Source organism: Mauremys reevesii, linkage group 5 (genome assembly GCF_016161935.1).
Source record: "Mauremys reevesii isolate NIE-2019 linkage group 5, ASM1616193v1, whole genome shotgun sequence".
NCBI lineage: Eukaryota > Metazoa > Chordata > Testudines > Geoemydidae > Mauremys > Mauremys reevesii.
Genome location: NC_052627.1, coordinates 90,484,955 through 90,510,627, shown reverse-complemented (window position 1 = coordinate 90,510,627; position 25,673 = coordinate 90,484,955). Strand labels below are relative to the sequence as shown.

The 25,673-nt window shown below is 41.8% G+C and overlaps 1 protein-coding gene across 20 annotated transcripts in view; it reads right to left on the bottom strand.

The window, feature by feature from the left end:
* Positions 1–25,673, bottom strand: part of FRYL (FRY like transcription coactivator) — a 353,094-nt gene that overhangs the window by 124,255 nt on the left and 203,166 nt on the right. For all 20 annotated transcript variants that reach the window (XM_039539634.1, XM_039539632.1, XM_039539630.1 and 17 more), the window contains 10 exons: positions 21,539–21,807; positions 20,880–21,075; positions 12,401–12,525; positions 7,307–7,364; positions 5,544–5,635; positions 3,428–3,600; positions 2,791–2,951; positions 2,056–2,166; positions 1,171–1,325; positions 320–419 (listed from right to left, as the gene is read on the bottom strand). In XM_039539634.1, the coding sequence (XP_039395568.1) occupies positions 320–419; positions 1,171–1,325; positions 2,056–2,166; positions 2,791–2,951; positions 3,428–3,600; positions 5,544–5,635; positions 7,307–7,364; positions 12,401–12,525; positions 20,880–21,075; positions 21,539–21,807 (1,440 nt within the window). The remainder of the gene's footprint in view (positions 1–319; positions 420–1,170; positions 1,326–2,055; positions 2,167–2,790; positions 2,952–3,427; positions 3,601–5,543; positions 5,636–7,306; positions 7,365–12,400; positions 12,526–20,879; positions 21,076–21,538; positions 21,808–25,673) is intronic.

Below are 25,673 nucleotides of genomic sequence, written 5' to 3'. Positions count from 1 at the left end.
ACACACTATCCCTTTCAGAAGGCCAACTTGAAAACCTTTATCTAGCTTTTATATTTTAAAAAGATGCTGTGAAACAATATGGTCCAGATCCTCAGCTAGAGTAAATGGCCAGATAGCTACATCAAAGTCAATTTACCTGTGCGGATTCATAAAAGATAATGATCTGTCCCTAAATCTTTACTAAAAATGCAACATAAATAATGAACTCTGCATTTCATTGACGAAGATAAAGCTGAATGATACCAGAAATATCTTTTTTAAACATACAAGAGAATTTTTTTAAACATAAAATATATTCAAATGAAATTTTCTTACAAACCTGTAATAGTTGCATAGCAACTTCATAGATAGCCCTAGCAGAATCAGCTGCTTTAAACAGTATCAGATTTAGGAGGACCACTGCATCACACTGGTAATCCCTAGAGGAGAATCGTAAATATCAGTTAAAAAAACACTTTTTAAATATAGTAAAAGCTGTTTTATCTGGCATGTTGGAGGAATGGGGGGTACGGGTAAGTGAATAATGTAGATTAACTAAGAGGGAGAGAGTCTGGGTGCAGGAGGAGGTGCGAGGCTGGAGCATGGGAGGGGAGTATGGGATGCGGGCTCTGGGAGGGAGTTTGGGTGCAGGAGGGGACTCAGGGCACCAGATCTGGGGGGGGAGGCGATCACCTTGGGCAGCTCCCCACAAGTATCAACCTGTCCCGCCCAAGGATCCAGCATCCCAAGCCCTCTCCTGCACCCCAACCCCTATCTCCACACCCCCTTCCCATACTCCAAACCCCTTGTGGCCATTCCTCCACCTAGGAGCAGCAGGGACATGTTGCCGCTTCCAGGGAGCCAGGTAGGGAGCCTGCCAGCCCCGCTCTAACCGGACTATATACGGGACTTTCTACAAAGATTAGAAATGCTGGTTTAGAGCTTCAGGTTGGTACAGGGCCGAATAACACAGCTTTCACTGTATATTTAGCTATTTTAACTATGAATTAGCTAAGCAAAGGTAAATTCATTTAGTTTAAGTATTGTATAGAACAATATAGTTCAATGCTTTGAAATGTTTAACATTGAAAACAATATGGAAAACATGTTCCATTTAAGAGAAAACAAAACATTAATACTATTTAAATCTGCAATTTGGGAAACTGTAATTTGAAGAATTCTCTTTTGTACCTGTTCTGAAACACACTGGCTATGGCTTTAAAACAACCAGCTGCAACCCGTTTGGAACCCGTGTAACACCGGTCCACGGCCCAATACAGGAGGTTACTCTGGTCAGGGTTGAGCTCCAATAGCAGCATAACTGCCTCACAGCCTAACTGATGCACCTATAAAAAACAGCAAAAGGCAATGGTTTACAAAATAATTTTAATAAGAACAGATGACATTTAAAACTAACAAGTTGCAATAATCAAGATTTAATTTTAAAAAAATAAAAACAGAGTAAACCTTAAAAATACTAATAGACAAAGATTTAACAGTTTTGTAGAATTAAGCTGTGCACTTTATTAGACCATATGACTGCATAATATCATTAATTTTATCCTCATTCTCCCAAACCATACCCTCCTATTGTTTTTTATTCTCACTTGTTTCATGTCTTGACCTGGGCCATGTCCTGAAAACACAGATGCAGGACAGCAGTTAAGCACATTCTTAGTTCCACTGATTTCAGTGGGACTTTAAGAGATGGACTTTTCTTAAGTGCTTTCCTGAATCAGAGGTCTAGATTGTAACCTCTTTGGGATAAGAATCAAGTCTTTCTATATGTCTGCATATTATCTGTTCCTGTTCCCTTTCTCCTAACTTCTGTCTACTTGTCTGCCTGCTCTTGGACTGTAAGCTGCTTGGGAGCAGGGACTATTTTTCTTGAGTGATCAGAAAGTGCCTAGTACCTAGTTAGCACGACTGTAATTAAATGCATTAATACGTAGTAGTAGTAATAATAAAGATGTATAAGGCACAAGCTGATTTAGAACATTTGTGCCAATTTGACCTCAAGACTCTTAAATCACACACTGATGGTTAACAAACATTTACTGATGCTGCTTATGTTACCTTTTTATCTTGTGAATCCAAAATATTATCCAGCCATTTGTACAAATAACCATCTGATGAGAGTCCTACATTATCTGCAACAGGGCCACAACACAGTACAGCAGACATAGCCTTTAGAAAGTAATTGAAAAAACAACACATTTGAATAATCAGATTGGGCTAGAGCAGTTATAGCTAATCCTTTAAAATACTATCAGAGAACTCTAACATTTATTCAGATCATTGCCAGGAGCAAGGACACAAGGAACTCTGTTTAACATTTTGTTCACGGAATGGTAGAACCAACCCTACAGCTCTGAATTCCCAGATAAGAGGAGGTGTCTGTTCTGAAAAGTTTACATTTGTTCCATAAGAGACAGTACATTAGTTTGGCTGGTGCTATATTGTAATGCACTCTGATACAGAAGATCGTTGATCTGAATGATTCTGAAATTCTCTCTAGTTGAGCAATTAGGGAGTGAGGGCATGGAAAGCTTAGCACTAATATAAACTCGTATTTGCTGCAGGACCATGATGAAATTACAGTAGTGGGAAGGGGGCAGAGAAGTTCTGATTAGAATGTAAAAATAATTAATCCAGAAATAATCTGGAGCTGAGATAACATCTGCCTACATCAGCCAGGACAAGGAAAATTCCATGCTTGGACTAATGGCAAGGAAGTGCGAACTGGCAAAAATGTTTAAGTAAGGACAATACAGGGAAGTAATATCTCAAGTTCAGAAAGTGTTAAAATACCTTCAAAGCACAGTACTGGTGTCTGTTTATCTGCATGTTCCTATCACTGTATCTATCCAGGGGGGTAAACATGATGCTAAATGGACCTGCCCAGTGACTGAACAACATAAAGAGACTGTGACGTAGGCTCTGCTGAGGAAAAACACTTCTTCTCTGGTGCACTGTAAGAAAAGCACATACAGTGTTTGACTAATTTTTCACTATAGTTTTTGTACACTACATTTATAAGACAAAAAACAAAACAAAACAAAAAATTACCCAAATGCGTCCCCAAATGAATTAGAAACAAGCACAGTACCATACAGGCAAAGTTCAACAGCGTAACAGCTTTTTAAAATATAAGTTAATATATGCTCGAATGAATGTCACTGGTATGAAAGAACAGAAGCAGTATACAAGGAGTTTAGCAATTATTAGCCTAGAAAGAAACATGTTCAAACTTGGTAATCAAGTCTTTTAGTAACAATAATTTAATTTTTAGATTTAAAAATACAATCAGTGATCACTTCTGAAAAGTTCATATTGTCAGTTTTAAATACCATTTTAGCATGGTAAATTTCTACAACTTCAGGAACAATTTGTGGGTCTGGTGTATTAAAATGAGTCATCAAAACCTATTAAAGTGTATTGAGCATACCTGGAACATTTTGAATGATATTTGCCACTAAGGCACTAAAATGGCATCGGATATCTTTCAATGTGTCAGAGTCCTTTTCATTTTCTGCCTCCAGGAGTTGTCTAGTGAGATCGACATACTCCAATAAAGTGTTGTTGAGGGAATGTGTTTCATTATCAAGGCCACCGCTTGCACTTAAAAATAAAATATTCAGAGTATTATGGTAAGTAGAGACATACTATGTATTTCTTTAAAAAGATTCAAAGAATATACAAAATTCAAGAACTTTTAAAAGACTTTTTACTAAACCAAGTCATTTTACTAGTATTTGGTTCGAGACCCTTTCTTAGCACATTTTTGTTGTCTTAGCAAGAAAAGCACTAATGAAACTGGACCCAATAACCAGGCCTTGTAAATCAGGAGCGTCTCTAATACTACTATAGAATCATAATTTTTTGTTCAGGGTGATGGTTTAACACCCCCCTCCCCTCAAAAAAAACACCTGCTTGCTTGATTATAAACAAGGTACACATCTAAAATAAATGGATAATTTAGATGTGCTTGGTCAAAAAGTAAATACTTTATCTTCTGAGCTAGACAAAGGTCCTCAGTATTTTATGCTATGCTGAGGAGTACTAACTGGAAACAGCAGCTATATACTCTATGCTAAATAGGCTCTTATATCAGCCTCATCACTATGGGATCTGAGTGCTTTCTAGTAGTGCTTTAAGTGATGTAACATCTGTCACATGTGGTTGATGCTCTCTCATCTTGTCCTCTGGAAGAGAACGGTGTGTGTAATGGAATGTTTTGTACTAGTAGGATTTTTTTTCTTTAAATGTATACAGTGATCTGTTTATATTAGAGAAGGTCAAAGAAGTGTGCCTTGCCCTTGGAGCAGAAAGTGGTGAAGTTTGAGACAGTCCTCAGTTCCTGTAAGAGTTTGTTCCAGAGACCTAGGGCTGGTCTACACTAAGGAAAAAAAATATATAATATAAGCAAGCTTCAGCTCGTATAACGCGTGAATGAAGTCATCTTATCTATATCGATAACCTTCCTCCACTCTCGTGGGGGATCGATGTCGGTCCTCTCTCCCGCGCCCGCCCCGCCCCACCCGTTCGGGCGGTGGAATTCTGAATCGAATGCGGGCGATCGGGATCGATATGATCGCGTCTAGATGAGATATATCGATATATCGATGAAAATCGCGCGACCCCGCCCGCGGCGGGTCGGAGTGTACCTCAGACTGGCAACAGAGAAAGTTCTGTCTCTTGCACAGTCAAGCAGCAGAGTTGTCAACAACAAGCCTCATCCTGAAGCTTTAGGCTACTTTTTGATATGTTGAGCGCATATAAATTATGCCTGATTTATAAATCTTAAAGGACTTCCATAAAAGTGATATCTTACATGTTAGGCTAGATTAACAAAAAATTATATTCCTACCTCCCCTGCCCCACATGTTTTATTTTAAATATCTCCAGGGAGTTAAGTATTAATAGATCACATTTTCTTCTTTTCACAGGACTCATTGTATAACATCAGGATGTTACTGCAGGAAGAGCTCAGTTAGTCTATCTGTCTCCAGCTTGGGATCTCAACTGTAAAAGTAGCTCAAGGGCTTTATACTTGATCCTGTAACTTAACTCATTCACTACTGACAAGGTCCTATACAAAAAGAACACACATGCAAACATATACCTGTCTCACACACTTACACACCTCACTGAAAACATGAGATGTTCCATGGCATTTCAAATAAAATAGAGTGGTCAGAAACTTAGATGTAAATTTATAGATACTGATCAGCATATCTTTATGTTTTTTAAATTAGTATTTACAAACTCCTTGTGGATTTTTGTTTGTTTGCTTTATTTGGTCTTTCAAGAAAACATGGGAACAAGGCAAAATATTGATTATTCCAGTATTCTATTATAATATTGAAATATTATTGTCACTGAAATCCTCCTACAAGTTTTATGGGAATTATTGTGTATTATGCTGCTCTATATTAAGTTTTAAGTGATTGTTCAGTTGTACAATAAGGTGAAACAGACAAATGTATAGAGAAACTATTGGCTCTTAATTCAGAAGTTTGTTAGGGAAATAAACAATGCCTTCTCATTAACTCCACACCTACCTGTGACTAATAACACCAGCATCTGCCAGCAGTTCAAATATTCGTACTAGTTGTACTCGTAAAATATCTCGACGCCTGCGTCGTTTCATATTCTGTTCAATGGAAAAATACAAAATTACATGGAGCAGTGGAGTGAATAAGGATAATATCAGTTTGGCCTACAGGGACACTGAAACACAGTCATGACTCCACTCATGTTGGTACCACTACAGTTTTCAGCAGTGAGTCACAGATTTTTTTTTTTATTTAAACAGTTAGCAGATTTGCTGTACAATTTTAATGTACTAGATCATGGGTCACATTCATTCCTTGTGTAACCTCTCAGACTTCCATGAAGAACACTATTATTTACTTCTTCAACTGGGTGCAATGGAAAATTATTGCTCCACGATTTAGACTGTTATGAGAGAATGATTCTTTTATGCAGGGACTGTCCGGTTTGGCCAATGTACATTCCTCTCCTGGAATTGACACCTTGGCCATGTACATTGGCCAAACAGGACAGTCCCTACGTAAAAGAATAAATGGACACAAATCAGACATCAGGAATGGTAACATACAAAAGCCAGTAGGTGAACACTTCAATCTCCCTGGATATTCTATAATAGATTTAAAAGTAACTATTCTTGAACAAAAGAAGGAAAACAATTACCCTCATTGTTTACCATTTGAGCCCAATGGTAACTTTTAGTTCTAAATATATTACAGTCTACTTATTCCAATGATGTGCCAATTGAATTCAAACCACTAAGTTATACATGAATAACACCACATGAATAAAGTTATCTGAAATTAAATTTGACATGATCTTCTGTAACAGTATACTGCAGCTTTACATTTCACACCGCCTACTGTAAAGTATAGATGCGTAAAGATTGGCATTTGTATGACTAGCATAGGTACATGTAGGGCTTTGAAAAAAATGCATTATGGCACACAGCTGTGGGACAGGATTTGAAATTCATACTGGATGTTCCTATCAGCTATGTTTAAAATATAAAATTCAGTGCAATGATCAAAAACAAAAACAGTTATTATCTAGGGTACCTATCGTCTTTTACTCTGTGTTCGTACAGAACCTATCACACTGGGGTCTTGGTCCTTATTAAGGACTTTTGATGCTACCACAGAACAAATACTACACTGTTTTATGTCATCTTTTTGTTTTCCTTTGAATATACTGACATCCAGGCTCACTGTGGGTTAACAGCACTTGTTTGGTTCCACACTTCAGTATGTACCATATATACTGGTGATATGCTATCCATCAGAGAAGCCTTGTTCGTAGGACTGGAAGAGGTCAGGTAAGTTAATGTTTTGTCCCAGTTAGAAAAATCGTATTTTTCTCTCTCCTATGTACAGTACACATGAGCCTCTCTGACTGATGGGATGTCACCAACACAACACTGTGAGTAAAAGCAAACAGACTGCATTTGGCTTGGATACTAGGACATAAAAAATAAGGTGGAAAAAATATTTTAAACTATTAGCTATTACTAACAAAATTACTTTGGCAAGAAGGGCTTTCAGTGCATAGTTCTAAAGTTAAGGGTTTGATTTAAAAAAACAACCAAAAACTAACATATATGTAAGTTACCTTGAAAGGAATAAAAAGGGTTTTGACTATTTTAGTTATTTAGTTAAGCTACATTACTGTATGTTAGCCATAGCTGTTAAAGAACAGATAGTAATATTTCTCTACTATATTTGTGGAAAAATAGCTATAAGAAGATTCTGAGCACAAATAAAAATATCCTTATTACCTCTGGTCTTCTTTCAAGTGCTTCCTTAATTATAGGATGTAATTCTTCTATTAGTTCCCTGGATAAAAATGATAGATAAATCACTGAATTAGTAGTGAAGATGCTAAATGTCTTACAGAAACGAATGTTGGAAAACTTGTATTAAAAAATGAAAATATCTCTAGTTTTGCTTTCATTTACAGTGACTTTATAAATCAAATTAATATCTAAAAGACAGGACACTGACTTTGCTAATATGCAAGACAGAGCATCAATCTGACATTTCTCAAAGTAATAACAATTGAAAAGGAATTTACCATCTATTACAACACCAGTATTTGAGACAGCACAGTATAACAAGCAGTCCCTAGACTTCAGATTTGGTGGCATCTGGCCCAATACTTGTTATTAATGGAATCCCCACTAGTTCATAGTACTGAGAATATGGAGAGTCTGATACCCTTGATGAGTCCTTGAATGGAAAATGACTGACCTGTATTCTGCTACAATCTAAGAAGATATTTTGAAGAATGGCTTAATCCTGGTCAGACAGTAGCATAGCGCTATCTTATATCTAGACTGTAGGCCAATCATCCCTGATAGTGAAATGGGTTTGGACAAGCTGACTGATTCTGGAAGAAATCAGGGACCAATTTAGACAAGAATTTGGGGGTGATGACAAATTATGGCCTTATTTTTATGGAATATAGTAAATGATGCCCCAGCCATTAGCGCCTGGATCTTTCAAACTCTCCAGGCTCCCAAAGAGGAATAAATATATGAAATAAGTCTTTAGAAAAATCATGTCACTATAAGATGAGAGAATTCAGTAGAGACCTGTCATTGTGAAGGAAAGGCCAAAATCACAAACAGGCACACACACACTGAGTTGAAAGAGAGACCAGGTCATCCAAGGTGAAACTGATAGTTCGGAACAAAGGGAACTGAAGACTGGCAAGAATAAGATCTTTACTGTCTTACCCAGATGGAGAACCATTTCCATTTCAAAGAGTAGGAGTTTCTGGTGGAAGGTTTCCTGTTCTCCAGCAGAAGTTTCAGGACTTACCCAATGCAATTATGTCCAAATTGCTCAACAGCCAGTACCTGAGCTCTCAGCTCAGGAATCAGTGTACAGAATCTGGCTCTACTCCTAGTGCAGGAGATCTACTGGGTGTGTGGAACTAAAGATTAGAGGATCAAAAACCAAGTGAAGCAAGTCAGTGTGCCGTAACTGAAGGGGCCATGCTCAGGCTACAAGAAACAACATGACACTTTCTCATCAGCTTTTCTGCAGCAATTTGGAATAAGAAATATTGGAGGGAAAGCACAGAGAAACATATGATTAGAGCAATGCATCTATTAAAGATTTCAGACTTCTCCCTCCTGGAGCAGAATTGTTTACACTGAATATTGCGTTCTGTGGCAAACAAGTCCATTCCATAGTCTCCCAACTGTGCAAGCAGAGTACTGGTCGTTGTTAGTTTGAGGGACCTCTCCTTCTGGGTGCTTAACTTCCTTTGGTGGCTGTTTTCTTCTTCTGGAAGATGGAGAATTGCAAGGGTGACGTGGTGATTGACATGAGTTCAAAAATGTCATGGCATCATGGTCATGAAGCACTGAGCCCACTTTCCACTGCAAATTGATATAATACAGAATGGTTGTATAGTATGTTAAAATCTGAAGAGAGGTGGACCTTTGGTTAAGACAGGAATTTCTTGCACGATAGCTAGATGCGTCTTAATTCCATAAGAACGGCTATAGTGAATCAGACTCAGTATCCATCCAGCCCAGTATCCTGTCTTCTGACAGTGGCCAGTGCCAGACACTTCAGAGGGAATGAGCAGATCACAGCAACTGAGTGATCCATCCCCTGTCATCCAGTTCCAGAGTATGGGGTTGCGTCCCTGACCATCTTGGTTTATAACCATTGATATACCAATTCTCCATTAACTTATCTAATTTTTGTTAAAATCCAATTATACTTTTGGTCTTCACAACATCCCATGACAACGAGTTCCACAGTTTGATTTGGTGTTGTGTAAAGAAGTAGTTCCTTATATTTGTTTTAAGCCTGCAACCTATTAATTTCATTGGGTGACCCCTGGTTCTTGTATTATGTAAACATTTCCTTAATTCACTTTCTCCACATCATTCATGATTTTATAGACCTCTGTAATATCCCCCCTTAGTCATCTCTTTTGTAAGCTGAAAAGTCCAGGTCTTTTTAATATCTCCTCATATAGAAGTTGTTTCATACCCTAATCATTTTTGTTGCCCTTCTCTGTACCTTTTCCAATTCTAAAACCATCTTTTTTGAGATGGGGTGACCCGAACTACACTAAGTACTCAAGGTGTGGGCATACCATAGAGTACTATGGATTTACATAGTGGTATAATATTTTCTGTATTATCTATCCCTTTCCTAATGGTTCTGCTAGCTTAGATGCCCTTAGCTTACCACTTAGATGGTACAAAATGTTTCTTCTCAGGCTTCTGCAGAGTAGGGGGTGCAACTGGCTGGGGTATGCCAGACCATCTTAGCTGGCTTTAAATATAGCCTCACTGATAGGAAGTGCCACTGTGCTCGTGCCAGCAGTCTGGACGATATCTAGCAATTTGTGAGCGGTGTCCTGGACTTCCTCTAGAGGGACCGGAGTGCATCCACAATCCTTCTGAGAAGGTCCTAATCATCTGGTAGTGATGGTGAGGCTGGTGCAACTGCCTCCTTAGGAGATGAGGATGACAGTTCCACAAAGCGTCTGTTTATTCCTATTGCTCCTCTTCTTCATATTGCTCCTGAGATAACTGTGGTTTATCAATATGAGGCAATCTCTCTCTGAACTCCTGCTCTGATCCCTTAATAGGACAAGGAGAAGAAAGGATGTGGCCCCATGGGGAGTTTACCAATTGTCCTGGACTAGATACGTCATGTGGAAGGAAGGAGGAGTCCTGCAAAACCTGAAATCCCTATACGGGCTACTCTTGTGCCTCAGTTCAGACAAGGGACAAGAGTCTTCATCTCAAGATCATCCAAGAAATATGTATCCCCATATACCATAATTGGAGCTAATGGTATGGGATGCCTGGTAGAGTAGTGGTTCTCAACCAGGGGTCCGGGGCCCCCTGGGAGTCTGCAGGTAGGTTTCAGGGGGTCTGCCAAGAGGGCTGGCATTAGACTTGCTGGAGCCCAGGGCAGAAAGCTGAAAGCAGAAAGGCTTCAACCCCAGGGCTCTAAGCTCCACCACCCAGGACTGAAGCTGAAGCCTGAGCAACATAGCTTCACAGGGCCCCCTGTGGCATGGGGCCCCGACCAACTGCCCTGCTTGCTACCCCCTAACCTTGGACCTGGCTTTTATATGCAGAAAAAAAACAGTTGTTGTGGCACAGGTGGGCCGTGGAGTTTTTATAGCATGCTGGTTGGGGGGGAAGATGTGGCTCAAAAAGAAAAAAGGTTGAGAACCCGTGTGGTAGAGCCTTAGCTGGTTGACAGGATTGGTGAATGGTGCACCAAAGGAGTGGGTATGTCTCTAGTGATCATTGGTTCTGACAATATCAGTAATGTCTAGGTCATCTAAGATGTAGTACACAGCTTTAGAAGATAGGGAGTGGAAAGGGCTTCTGCTTCTTGGTGAATCCGATGGTGTTTATTAAGGTTAGATAGGGGGAGCTGATACTGCAGAATCCTCCTTTTACCATGAGACAGTATTGTTGGTATAGTCAGCAGTCGTTACCTTCCTTATCTTGCTGGGGCCATTCACTTCAGAGCACTCTTGACTCTCATTACTATCAGTGCAGATTCATGCTCCCTGTCTGCTCCTGACACACCTATACCAGGACATGAAGTCTCACCAGATCTGGATGTAGGGGATTAAGTCCTCTTCTTAGATGAGGACTTGGGAGTGTTTTTTTAAGCAAGTGTTTGCTCACACTCTCCTTCCATCTGTGCTGTCTGCTGGGGTCTTTGGTTGTGACTTCCTAGCACAGTACTCCCTGACTCTGGATCATTGGAAGGGCACATCTCAGTGTTTCCAGCCAATGTACAGGGGGATCTGATAGCTCAGGGTTGCTCGACTGGGGCTCAAAGAGGACTCTATCAAGAATATTTGGAGCAACGCTCAAATGTCAAGTCCGAGGGAGAAAGGATGACAAATATTGCACTTGGAGGGAATATGTGACTCCCAAAACCAACATAAACAAGTACTGTAGAACTTACTAACCAGGAAGACCAGGGACTGGCCATGCAGGATTTAATGCTAAGTATCTTGGGCATGCTACATATCCCAACAGCCTCCAGACCTCTGCTAACACTAACTGACTGACTAAGACTAAAACTAAATTAACTATAAGACAAAGGAGAACTATTTACAACAAACCTGAACTGGAAACAGGAATTCTAGCAAAGCTGCAAACACTGGAAGGGTTCTGTTTGAGAGCACGAACAGTAGAAAGGAACTGAAGAGGTGGTCGGTCCAAACCACTCCTTATGCCTTCAGTTTGGAGCACAAGGAGGTGCAGTTGCAGACAAATGGACGCCGCTAGTAAAAATCTTCCAGCCTCAGGTGCATGGAGCACATACACACATTGAGTAAAATATGTATAGGGAGCATAACTTGAAGAAGAAGGACCTGTTTTGCTGCTTTGATTTATTGGCTTAGTTAATTCACTCTATGAGTATTTTTTGCTGCTGGATGCTCATCATTTATTAATGTAAATTTAATTAACTGTAAGGGTGCTGAGAGCTTTTTGTATTGATGGTTTTTATTGTTATTTAAATATAAAAAATAAACAAATATCACAGGAGGCACAGTGAGCTGTAGGTCCATGTAACTGAGATGAGGAAATGAACTATTCTAACCCAAAACTACAGCAACAACTACTGACTGATCTTGAGAGCTAGTGTGATTTGGGCTTCAAGCGCAGTCTGTGTGTCTATTGTTTCAATATCTAGCAATCTTTGTCACACTGCTAACTGCTAAGAAAGAGGATCTATTCACTTCAGTTTTCAAGCCTGTAGGATATTTCTTTGCGTGTGATTTTTAAAAATTAAACTGAAATCAGAGTTCACAACAATTTCATGATCAATTAGCAATAAAATGGTTAGAGCACAAAAATTACCTAAAAGCTCCTGGGTTGGTCCTGCCAAGTCCCAGCACAAGGGATTCTGTAATTTCCATGCTCTCAGAGCGCATCATTGGAACTATGTGCTTAAACAAGGATGAAGGGGACGGACTGCCAATAATCTGAAAGGAGAAAACCGAATATTTTTTTCTAGCAAGTAGTTACACAGTATCCAGCTGGTAGCATTAAAAAAAGTTTAATTTTATTTTAAATTATTTCCAAACTGAGAAGTTACTTGAAATAGTTATTATGAAAGGGAAACTTTTGCTCTAAACCAGTAACAACAGTCTCTCTGCATCGTATTTTCAATATCTTTATTGGGATGTTTTATCCTCCCCATCCTTGTACAAATCTCATTTCCATCTGCACACTGTTACTTCTGGTTTTATATCAGGGCTTCTTGAGGAGATTAGCATCAAAACAAATGTCTCCTCTACTTCTTTGAAATACAGGATCTCTCATATTGCATAGGTCTCCAGACCAAATGCACAGGTTTTCAGTGACCTCCATAATATTGACATTATTTTCTTCCAGGCTGTACCTTTTGCCTGGAGAGCACCTAAAAAACCTGTCAAGCTGATACCCTTCCCTCATTCAAATCCCTCCTAAAAACTCACTGTGACACAGGGATCTCTTGGTGCCATCTGGCAGTGGACCCAGGGTGCATAAAGATTACAGGGATTCCCGGTGTTTGGTATCTACATACTAGATCACCAAAGCGTGTCACATAAGGTCTCTACTAAAAGCCCGTGTCACGTCAGCCCTCAGAATCATTGTGAAATGTTATGTAAAGGTAATAGGTAAGGAGCTATGTATATATACTGAAAATTATGTTCTTAAGGTCTGTGATTTGGGGCTGGTCACCAAAAGGTGAGAAGCATGTTTCTTTCAGGTATTAAATTTTTGTGTGTCTGTCTACAATTAAACTGAGTATTGTATAGTTCACAACGGAGACCCATTTACAGTCTTGAGTCAAAGGGCTTGTGAAATCTTCCAACGAGGAAATTTACAGGAAGAAATAAACCAGCAGGAGGGAGTCCTATTTACAAGTGAGGACAATGGATTTTTGGACTGTAACTGTAGCTAGAGAGCTGGTCTGCATCCTGTACTGAGGGGACCAGCTGAGAGCGTGGCTTGTTTTGTGAAAATGGGATCACAGTCTAGCTGGCTGAAAAATGCCAGTGAGTAATACTAAGTTCTAGAATGTGAGTTATGATCTTATTTTATATGTAACCCTTTGTTTAATACTTCCATCTACTTGCTATTACTTGAATCTCTCTTTTTTGGGGTTAAATAAACTTCTTATTTTCACTATAAACATATCAAAGTGCTGTGTGTTCAGCGGAATGGCGATCCTGATGTAAAACTGGTAAGCTGGCATGTACTATTCCTTTGGAAGTACTGGATCTGTGAATTCTGTGAGTGCCCAGTGGAACAGAAGCTGGACACTCCAGAGGGATGTCCGTAGGACTTGGGGTTGGAGTGTACACCATTAAAAAAAAAGTGAGACCTCAGGACACCTAGAAGGTAGTGCTTGTGTGGCCAAAGGCAGGAGGTGTTGGAGAACTGACCCACAGCAAGCACAGACAAGGCTTCTTCACACTAAAGACAGATGATAGGTGTCTCACTACTCTGAATATTCCCAGCAAGCATGGCTCTCACTTCAACTGCAAAAAGTCTATAAAAAATAACTAATTTTCATCATCCAATATAAAGATTTTATTCACAACAAAGAGAACATGCAGTAAGCACATCACAGCATACTCTTATTTATATAACTGTCCTTTCCCCTTCCTGTCCCCGTCATGTTTATTCTTTGTCTCACTGGCTGTATCATATCTAAATTCTAGGTTATAAACTATTTGATGCAGGGAAATATGCCTATTTGCTTTGTGCGGCACCAGGAACATCTGTGAGCACAATAAACAAAAAGAACTAGTTACTTACCTTACAGTACCTGGTTCTTTCAGATGCAGTAGTGCATATGCACCCCAAGCACTTGAATTTATATTCTTTTGCCCAGCAGTGTCTACTGGGGCCGTACCTGTACCCCGAGTGTCCTTGTGCCTCCCAATGAAGCACATAAAGGGCAGGGTTTCCTCAGCTGCTCAGTGCCTCAGTTTCTTCACCAATACAGAATCCAGGTGTTGTAGGATTCTGTAGTAGTGAGCAAGAAGGGCGGACTATAGAATATACATGGACAACACATCTTGAAGAACCACCACTAATACAAGGTAAGTAACCATTTCTTCTTTCCCAAGTGTGTGTCCATATATATTCCACTGTCAGTAACTCACAAGCAGTGACCTAGATCACTGTAGGTGGGTTCAAGAGTCTACCTGAACAGTAACTGCAAGACAGCCTTCCCAATGTGGGCATCAGATCTTGATGCTGCCTCTACAGAGCACTGTTGGGTAAATGCTCTACATATCTCTATTATTGAAACATTTCTCAAGAAGGTTGTAGAAGCTGCTTAAGCTCTCACACCATGGACAGTAACCTTCAATGGTGGGTCTAACTTGGCTATTTAGCATAACTTATATAGCATAACTTAATGCACATAGAAATCCAATTAAAAAAATCTCTGATTTATATGGCCTGACCTTTCATACTATCTTGAGATAAGTTATAAACAATATAGGGGACACCCTAATTAGCTTAGTCCTGTCAAGGTAGAGGGAGAGTGCCCTAAGTAAATCTAAGGTGTAAAGTTAGCTTCTCCTTTGTTGAATGTGGATTGAGAAAGAATACAGACAGATAAATTAGTTGGCAGAAATGAAAGTCAAAGACTACCTTTGGTAATAATGGCAGATGAAATCTCAAAGTCACTCTGCCTTTAAAAAATATAGTGTACGGAGGGTCTTATCATGAGTGCGTGTATTTCTGCCACCCTTCTAGAAGATGTTATTGATACTAGAAAGTTGAATAGATGAAAGAAGAAATATGTTTCCTCGGGCTCAAGAGGTGGCCCCATCAAACACATCAGCACAATGTTAGATCTCAAGGAAGGGGAGCTCTCCTGACTGAGGGATACATCAGCATAAGGCCTTTCAGGAACCTAGCTACTCCAGGGTGAGAATATCAAATGACCTTGAACTGGAGGATGAATAGCCGAGACATCTGCTAACTGGGCTGTCCAAGAGCTCAGCAATAGTCCAGAGATGTTGCTTAATAACAGAAGATAACCAGGTATAGCAGGCATCTGAGTCTGAAAGGGAAATAACTAGCACTGATGTGCCCAGAATGTGAATCTCTTCCACTTGGCAGAGTAAGTAAGCTTCATGGTGTCCTTTCTTCTGTGCGTAAGAATATTCTGCACTTCAGACAAACAGCTCCTCTCTCTAATGTTAACTAACCAGCATCCATGCTGAGAGGTGCAAAGAAAGTGGATCTGGATGGACAATCTGTCCTTATCTTTGAGATATCAGACCTGGATGAAGAAGCAACTGGACTAGTGGTCAAATGGAGTGATTAATAAGGTCTGAGAACCAGAAACTGCTTTGGCCATCCCAGGTGCTATCATGATCATCCTGAGACCTCTTGGGATCATTAAAATCAGCAGATAGGCATACATTAGACCCAGGGACCAGGATTAGGAACATGTCAGAAAGAGATATCTGACTGAACTCTCGTGGAGCAGAATTTGAGACTTTTCTTGTTCTCTTTGAAAGCAAACAGGTCTATGGATGGATGACCCCACCTAATGAATACATCTTGAATAACAGTATCCTTAACTGACCTCTCATGGTTGCTTGCAAACTATCCTTTGATGATCTGAAAACTTGGTAAGCATATGGCTATCAGGGTAATCTTATGACAAATACAGTAGCCCTGCGGGGACACAACTTCTTGATAAAGGGTGGTTAGCCTTGTTCCCACTGTTTATTTATATAAAACATTACTGTTGTGCTGTCTGTCATTATCTGAATTGTTAGACCTTTCAGAATTGGGAGGAATACTGTGCATGCTCAATGAATGGCCCTTAGTTCCAAGACATGTATAAGTAACCAAGCTTCTTGAGGAATCTATAGGCCCTGTACTTGAAGATTAGGATGGGTGTGTGTGTGGGTGTATTTGTCACCAAAGTCTTTGACAACAACAGTGAAGAGAAAGGCACTCCCTTGCAAACTTTGAAAGTGTCCTTCCACCAATTTAATGACAAGCGGAGTTCTCAGGGGCTTGCACTCTCATATCAAGTGCAGTCCATTGAGTTGATACACAGTTTTCAACCACCAATAAAGATGAAGTCTGACAAGCTGAGTTACATGGGTGCAGGAGGTCACATGCCCCAGATGCCTGACATAGGTTCTTAAAATGATTAATTTGTAGGTCATAGATAGATCTAGTAGCATGGCTTGGAATCTTTCTTGGGGAAGATAAGCCACACTCAGAACTGCCCTTGGAAATTATATCTTTTGAATAGTAATTAATATGATTTCTTTGTTTACTTTGAGGCATAGGGAGGCAAAAAATTGTGGAGTCTGCTGTATGGAGTTGGTGACCTGTTGCTCAGAAACATATACTCCTTGAATCCTCAGTCAGTTGCCACTACCATTAGGCATTTTGTAAATACCTTCAACACTGCTGATAGACCGAATGGCCAATCCTGTATTAGTACTGTAGTAGGAACTTCTCACCTGAACCCTAGATATTTTCTGTGGACAGGATGAATTGCTATAAGAAAGTAAATATCCTGGCGGTCAAGAACAACATACCCAGTCCTACTGATCCAGGGTTGGAATCACTGAGGCCAGAGTTACCTGAACTTGAGTTTGGAGATGGCGGTATTCTGTTATTTCACATTCAGAATAGGGCATTGGTCCCCTTTCTGTATGGGAAGTAAAAAATAATGGAATAACACCCTCATGCTCCTGTGTGTTTTTGATAAACTTCTTCCACTGCTCCAAGATTTAGAAGTGATTGCACTCCCAATGTAGCATGCTGTTGTTCTCTTCTCTGAAATTGCTGGCATTTCTTGGGTTCAGGCTGTGTACACTGAATATAGTAAGGCTTCCTCTGATATGGTTGAGGCCTTTTGATGTTGGAGTGTAGATTCCTTAGCACTTCAGCTTCACTCAAGAGGCCTTTAGCAAATGCCTCATCTGTCTTCACATTTAAAAGTTTGCACTGTTCAAAAGGAAAAATCCTCTATTGTTACCTATACCTTTTTAGGGATTCCCAAGGGTCTAATCATGGCAATCGAGGTAGTCATGGATCTGGATATCGTGTCTGCAGCATCAAGTGCCACTTAAATTATATACATGCTGCAAGTTATCCTTTTGAGATCAAAGACAAATTCTCTGTTGTCCTGAGGAATTTTAGCAACCAATTTGGAGCTGGAGTGCCAATTCAAGTAATCCTACTTCACCAACAGGGCCTGGTAATTGGTGATGCTCATTTGTAGGCTTGATGAATAATTTTTGCAACCAAATAAATCAAATTTCTTGGATTCTTTGTTTTGTAGTGTAGCTTTCTGTTGACTCTGTCTAGTTCTTTCTTTGTCCACTACAACAACCAGTGACACAGGAATAGGGCATGTATAAAATTACTCAAAGCCTTGAGAAAAGACTTGGTCACAGTGATTCACTCTTTTGATAAAAGAGCTAGGGAAGCAGATGTCTGCCAGAATAAATTAGCTGGCTCTAACAGTCCCTCATTTATGGGCATCACAAGACATCCAGTCATGGATGTGTGTAAGATGTCCAGAAGCTTGGGGGATCTTCTCATCAGGAAGATGGGATGGTCTACTTGTAAGTCCTCATCAGAGCCCTGATCACCTTGCTCAGTCATCAGAGCTGCAGTCTGAACCGACTGAAATGCTTCCTTGTTACTGAAGGGAGGGGGGCTCAGCTCTGGGCTAGGTTGCAGAAGCTGGTTTCTTCTGGCATGATGTAATCCCCCTGGGGCCCAATAAGGCCAAGGGCTCTGGTAAGCATATGGAACAGGGGATCATGGAGGGGGATATATTAAAGCGGTAGTATTTCTGTCAGAGCCTCTATTTCTGGGATAATAAAAATAAGCCCTAGACTTCGTCTCTGAGGTGTATGGATCTGAAAACCTAGACTCCAGGGAATGTATTGATGAAATGTCCCTACTATTATTGGAGCCCAAGGAGGAGTTCTCTTCTTGCAGAGGTGGACCAGTCCCAATGGAGTGCTGAAAGCACACTCAGGCTGAACTCTCATTAGCACAGGGGTAGCAGTCAGTACCGAAGGAAGCACTTTCACAATCAACAAGAGCTGTGTGTAAGGTATCAAAGAGACCCTAAGGTCTCTGACACTGTGTGGGATTTTGGTACTGAGTACACCGGTGCCATAGGCAGATGAATAAAAGGAGCTGGTACCAGTACTCTTTCATTTTTAACCCCCGAATACCTATCTATTTACAACTATTTACAAGACAATGGATAGACTGCCCAATGAGTATGAAGTTCAGACACTTCAAATTCATACTCATAGCCTTGGGTGGTGGGAAGGAACTGAAGGACAGTTGCGGCCATTCTACCCTTTAAATCTTTGGGTGAGAGGACACTCAGGGCTGCAGAAGTGGGTACAGGGTTCTGGCTTCTGGCTCTGGGAGGGGGGTCAGAGCTGGGGCTTGGGGTGCAGGAGGGGGTATGGGGTGCTGGTTCCAGGAGAGGACTCAGGACTGGGGTGCAACTCCCAGTCAACAGCACAGCATGGCTGTTGCTAAGGCAGGCTCCCCTACCCCAGCCCCATGCCGCTCCCGGAAGGGGCGAATGCACCCCGTGGCCCCTGGGGGGGATGCAGGAGGCACATGGCTTCACGTGCTGCCCCTCTCTGCAAGCACCACCCCTGCAGCTCCCATTGGCCACAGCTCTGTTCCCGGCCAATGAGAGCGGTGGGGGTGGTGCTTGCAGGCAGAAGCAGAGCATGGAGGGAGACCCCTGCCCCCTGGACCATGTGGCTGCTTCCGGGAGCGGCGTGGGGCCAGGGCAGGCAGGGAGCCTGCCTTAGCAGCAGCCCCGCTGCACCACCGGAGATTGCGATCGACTAGGAGATTCTCTAGGATCAACCAGTCAATTGTGATCAACAAGTTGGTGACCACTGCCCGATAGCAACCTACTCACCACAGATACCAATTGAAACTTCCATAGCAAACCACAAGACTCTTCTGCTTACTATGTTAGTGGTAAAGAAAGTTGAAGAGAATGTTCAAGCATTAAAGAAAATGAGAGGCTAGCATTATGATTTCCTGTTTTTCCCTGGTGATTCAGAAACTTTTAGGGAGAGCCTTCTTCAGATCTGCCAGCCAGGTACTAAGATCTCAATACAAAGTACCAGATGAAAAAACTTAGATTGACTTGTCAATCTTTCTCGAAATTGTACTCCAGCATTTTTTTAAATGGAATCTTTACAGCCACTGTCCATCCATTGTAATGGATTTCTTTTTAACAACTCAGGTTATGGCAGAGTCCACCAGCAGTCAAATAATTCCTTTGAAAACCTACACAGCTTGTGGATAGGGAATAGTTGGTCTGTAATGCAGCTGTATTCAGGGCTCTTACATAATGTTCTCCAAGTCATTACAGCTAGAGAGCATTTTTTCTACCTTCTCCCTTAGGAGGGAAAATGCACTCTGGGAGTTTTGGTGACTATCCAATTCACATTTTGATAGTGGGTTAAGTAAAGTATCTTAAACTTCTATGATGAGAAATTCCCAATTCTGCAAGGCAAACTCCTTGGATTAAGAGGGCCTTGGATGTTTTAGTGTATTTGCCATTTTTAGAGGACGAAGGTAAACCTTCTGGGGGCCTATGGTCTGGCTCCATGTGGAGTCTCAAAGAAATTTAAGTTCCTGTCAATGGGTGCCCTCCTCCCAACAAGGGAAGAGGTCTTGGTAACAGAAGGAACAAAAATAGGAAGCTCCCTGCCAGGGAAAAAATGTGCTCTACAGTCCACAAACTGCCTTCTCCTCTTTAGGGGAAGCCACCATGTTGAAAAACTTTTAAGAACAGTAAGATCTGTATCTGATGCAAAACAAAACAAAAAGTCGACAAGTGTCTCTGGTTGGGGGAAAACACTTAAAAGTGTCAAAATCCTGAAAAGTAGATTGATTCAATAATTGGAATGAGATTAGTTTTTTAGCCTAAAACTGCAGAATTCTACCTGCCCATTTGCTTAAAGATGCAACTCTTTAATGATAAATAAAATATCAACTTTTCTCATCATCATCAGAGCAGATTTTATGCTTGGGCAGGTAAATTTTCCTGACAATTTTGGCAAGATTTAGCTTCAAATTAAGGAAGGTTAAGCAGAAAAAAATAGGTATAATTTGCGGATATGTCCCAGTTAATTGTTTTTTGTTTGACAAAAGCAAGGTGGTAGTAGCATAACAATGTTTTTTCATACAAATCAGAAAAGCATCTTAAAAATAGGGGATGCGCTGTAAATCTTAAACATTTCTATGTTACTGAAATATTCAGAGCCACTCAGAAAATATCAGAAGAACCTACTTTTGAATCAATGCTATAACCACTGTCAGGAGTAGACGCCAGCGTCTCAGGAGGGGAACATCTCACAGAACCTGCAGATGTGGAAGAGGATGTGGAAGTTGCTGCACTGCAGCAAAGAATCAGGTAGTTTCTCCAGAGCCCAATATATGAATCACTACTTGTAGTAGTATTTACTTTCTTGGCATTGATAGGGCTGCTATAAAAAGAAAAAAATAGGTAGAAAAATAACATGAATTTAGAAAATGCAATTTACACACTTCATTTTATTCTCTGCTGAATTTTATATTTTAATTGTGTATATGTCCTTAAGTGTGATCCTTAACATTGTAGTCTCTACTCTGATTTTATTATTGAAGACTGGTGCTGTACAGCAAATTCAACTATAAAAATATGCATTATTGCTAATATACATCACTGCTAAAGTACAATATAGTCAAAAGAAATGAATTAATCTTTATAGCATACTATTTCTCTTCTAAACCCAATCATTTTAGTTAATTTTCTGTTATTAATATTTAAGAAAGATTAAAACATAGGAAATAATAGTGCTGTATATTTACATAATATTGAAATTTAATGGGTATTGTAATTTCAATAAATGATAAAAAAGAGGTTTAATATACTGCGGTATTTTCAATTAACTTAAGAAGTGAACTTACTTAATGTCAACCTGTGGAGACAACAGTTGGAGTCTTGTGTAAGCAAACATCCAAGCATAGCTTACAGCTGTTGGGCAGTGTTTTGGAAGATTTTCCTGTTTCATAAAACTGGAAAGGCTTACAATCCATGGATCTTGACCCTGGGTCACATGTGCAAATATCCATATATGTGATGGACTCACCACATCAAACTGGTGGCTGATAGGGGAGGAGCTCCAGTCAGCTAATGTTTGTAAATCTATTGAACTGCGGCAATACAGTAAAGTAGTCTGTGTACATAAACAGAATAAACAAACATTTAATATATGTATCCGGGTTTTTTTATCTGCATCACTGAATGTCTAAAAAAGCTTTAAATCATAAAGTGAGCATGCACAGGGAGTAGACTGATAAATTATTATTAGGGCTGTAATTTAGTCACGGTGATCACGGAAGTCACGGAATCCGTGATTTCCAAAACACCTCCATGACTTCAGCCAGTGCCGGCTGGGAGCTGCAGCCACCGTAGATGGCAGAGGGGGAGCCCTGCAGCTCCCTGCTGCCATTCCTGGCACCACAACGGGGTGGGGGGGAATCTGCTGCTCCCGGTTGCCATGGGCAGCCAGGGGGACCCCCGCCGCATCCGGTCTCTGCGGGAGCAGCAGGGATCCCTGGAGCTCCCAGCTATGGCGGGGAGTAGGGAGGATCCCCACTGCTGCAGGCGGCAAGAGGGACCCCAGCAGCTCCCAGCCACGGCTAGGAGGATCCCCAAAGCTCCAGACTGGAGACAGGAGGGATCCCTGCAGCATGCAGCTGCCAGCGGAGGGGGACCCTGTAAGCTTCCCACCCCTACCCCCAGCCCGCCAGCTGCCCAGACTACCAATTTTGTCATGGGTATTTTTAGTAAAAATGAGGGACAGGTGACGGGCTTCCGTGAATTTTTCATTATTGCCCATGACCTGTCCCTCACTTTTACCAAAAATATCCGTGCAAAAACTTAGCCTTAATTATTATTAACTTTGTCTTACAAAAAAACTGCTAGAGGGCACCAATACATAGCTAAGCTGTTTTCTCTCTCTCTCACAGAAGAAAAGGAATTGGCCATTAGAAGCGATCCAGTTTTATATTCAGCCTTTGGCTCATTAATGACCTACTTTTTTTGGAAGTTACTAAATTCTCAAATCTTTAATAGTGATCTCCAAGTCACACACCAGAAGCTTCTAAACTGAAGAGGAGAGAAATCTATCCTTGATAAATCATTTTTAAAAGAAACAGAAATCTATTACATTCCCTTCGTAGAAGGGGATCAGAGGATTCTCCAACAGTGCCAGAAGAGCAGACAACTTCCAGGAACATCTAGCAAAGAAAAGGGAACTAATCTGAGACTTTTTACTGTTTCAGACACCTACCCAAACTGCACTGTTTGTTTATTGGGGATATTTCTTGCACAGAAAGAAAGTAGCATTTTATACCGTGGAACTTAAAGATAAGCACATTTGGATTCCAGACGTGAGTGTGCATGTGCGCAATACACCAGAGCTGTTTCTAGTAGTGTTTGTTGACCTGCACATGCATCAGCTGCGTGGTATATCTGAGGCTTTAAGAGGCTGTGCTGGTCGATGCCGCTCCAGGTCCCTCTCGCCAGCAAGCAAGAGAGCCTGCAGCAGAGGAGATGGAGGGTGGGTACTGGAATCCAAATAGGGACCACACATCTCCAAGAACCTCCAGTTACAGTAAAGTAACCCCCTTTTCTTCTATGAGTGATGGTCCCTATATGGATTCCAGACATAGGTACATAGTGAGCAGTGCTCAGTGTGGAGGGGGGTGTGAGGACTTGCAGGAAGCCACAGTCTGCAGGACAGCATGGCCAGCTGCGAGCAGTAAAGGTATAGACAGAGGACCACGTGGCTGCCCTACAAAATGTCCTGCATGGAACGTCTGTAAGGAAAGCCAATGAGGTGGTATGCACCAGCGTGGAGTGGGTTTGACTCCAGGGGGCGAAGGAACATAAGAGAGGGCATAGCATTCCTCGATGCAATGGGAGATCCATTTAGAGAGGTGTTATGAGGAGAGGGTATGCTCCCAACAGCACTTAACAATGGTGAGGGATAGACTGCATAAGGCCCGGAAGGCGCAGGTGTGTTGGAGATAAAAGGCCAGTGCACAGTGGACATCGAGAGAATCCAATATATGTGTGTCCTAGGAGAGGTGTGCAGTTTGGGGTAGAAAATTGGAAGGTGGATAGATTGGTTGAGGTGAAACGGAACTTCCACCTTAGCGAGAAACTTGGGGTGTAGTTGCAGGGAGACTTTATCTTTGTTGAAGACAATAAGGGGGGGCAGTCGGCCATCATGGCCGCCAGCTCACCTACCCGCCTCACCAACGTGATGACCACCAAGATCACCTTTATAGAGAGATGGGCAAGAGAGTAAGTCGTGAGGGGTTCAAAGGACGTCCTTGTGAGGGCAGAGAAGATGAGACTGAGGTCCCAAGAGGGGGTAGGCTTCTACTCGCTGTTTTCCCATTGGTGCAGATTGCAGAGGAAGGAGGCAGTGGTCGGGTGGAATGAAGACGAAGAACCCATCCACAGGAGAGAGGAAGGTGCTGAGTGCTGACAGATGGAGGAGTGGGCAAGGCCTGACCAACTAAGCTGGAGAAGGTAATTGAAGAGATAGAGATGGAATGGAGATGGAGTCCAGAGGATAGTGGTGGCAGTGTGTCCAAGTGGTAAAGCGCTGCCATTTTGCTTGATAGCAGACCCTGGCAGATGGTCATCTGCGGCGGAGATGGCCGAGACAAAGCATGTGGGCCACGATGACAGTGAAGACCTTTGTGAACATGCAAGAGGCAGTGGCGATACCTAAGAGGACGACCCAGAGGAGGATTCAACTGACAGTGAGAGTATCCCATCATGAAATGGAGGAACTTTTGATGAGCTGGGTGGAGGTTTATATGAAAAGTATGAATCCTTCATATTGAGAGCTGCGAACCATGCACCATGGGGGAGGGATGGGATATTGAGAGGGAGCGTGACCATCTGGAACCAGAATTTGCATATGAATTTGTTCAGGGACTGGAGATCCAGAATGGGGTGGCAGCCATCCTCCTTCTTTGGCATAAGGAAATAAGGGGAGTAGAACCCACAGCCACAGCAGTACTGCGGGACACATTCTATGGTGTCCCTCCAGAAGAGGGTGTCCGCTTCCTCTCAGAGGAGATCATGTTGGGAATGATCCCCATTCCCTGGGGAAGCCAGACAATTGGAGTCACAAGTCCCAGCACATGATGACCCCAGTCTCTAGAAAGTGAGAGGATGTGCCAGCTGCGTCCACAGTGGCCTGAAGGCCCACCTTGGTGATTAGTCACCCCTCGTCCATCAGCGCCTGGAATTGCTGCTGTTGGTCTGGTGGCAGCTTGTCCGTGAACTCTGCTAGCTTGTTGTAGTTATTAAAATGATACTTGGCTAGCAGAGCTTGGTAGTTTGCAATCTGGAACTGTAGTCCTGCAAAGGAATATACCTTCCGGCCCAAAAGGTCCATTCTCTTTGCTGCCCTGTCCAGAGGGGTAGACTTCTGCAGCTGTTGGTGGTGTGCCTGCTCTACTGCCGAGTGGCCAATGAGAGAGCTGGGGGGAGGATGCGTAAAAAGAAAATCTTCTCCTTGAGCAGGTACAAAATACCTCCTCTCTGCTCTCTTAAGTGTGGGGGTATAGGAGGCAAGGATGTGCCATATTGCCCATGCTGGTAGGAGAATGCCCTTGTTATGGGTAGAGCCACCTAAGAGGGCCCCTAAGGTTGGAGGATGTCCAAAAGCTGGTGTTGCAGGTCCAGAACCTCTCCATCAAAATACCCCGGTCTGCTGCTACTCTCTGCAGAAAGTCCTGGTACTGGCAGTTGTCAACCAACAAAGAGCGTGGGAGAGAAATAAGCACCTCCTTCAGCAATGCGGAAGCAGCAATGGGTACGGGCAGAGTTGGCGGTACTGGTTTGATGTCTGCCTGTTCCTCATAAACTGATGGTGTCGCTGGGTGAATAGGAGACAGTCGATCAGATGCCTGTGATGGTGCCTGGCATCTGCAATGGGGATCCCAGGATGCCGTAGGGCGAAAAAGAAGTGTCCCCCAGATGTAGTGAGACCCACAGGTATTGGTACCAAGC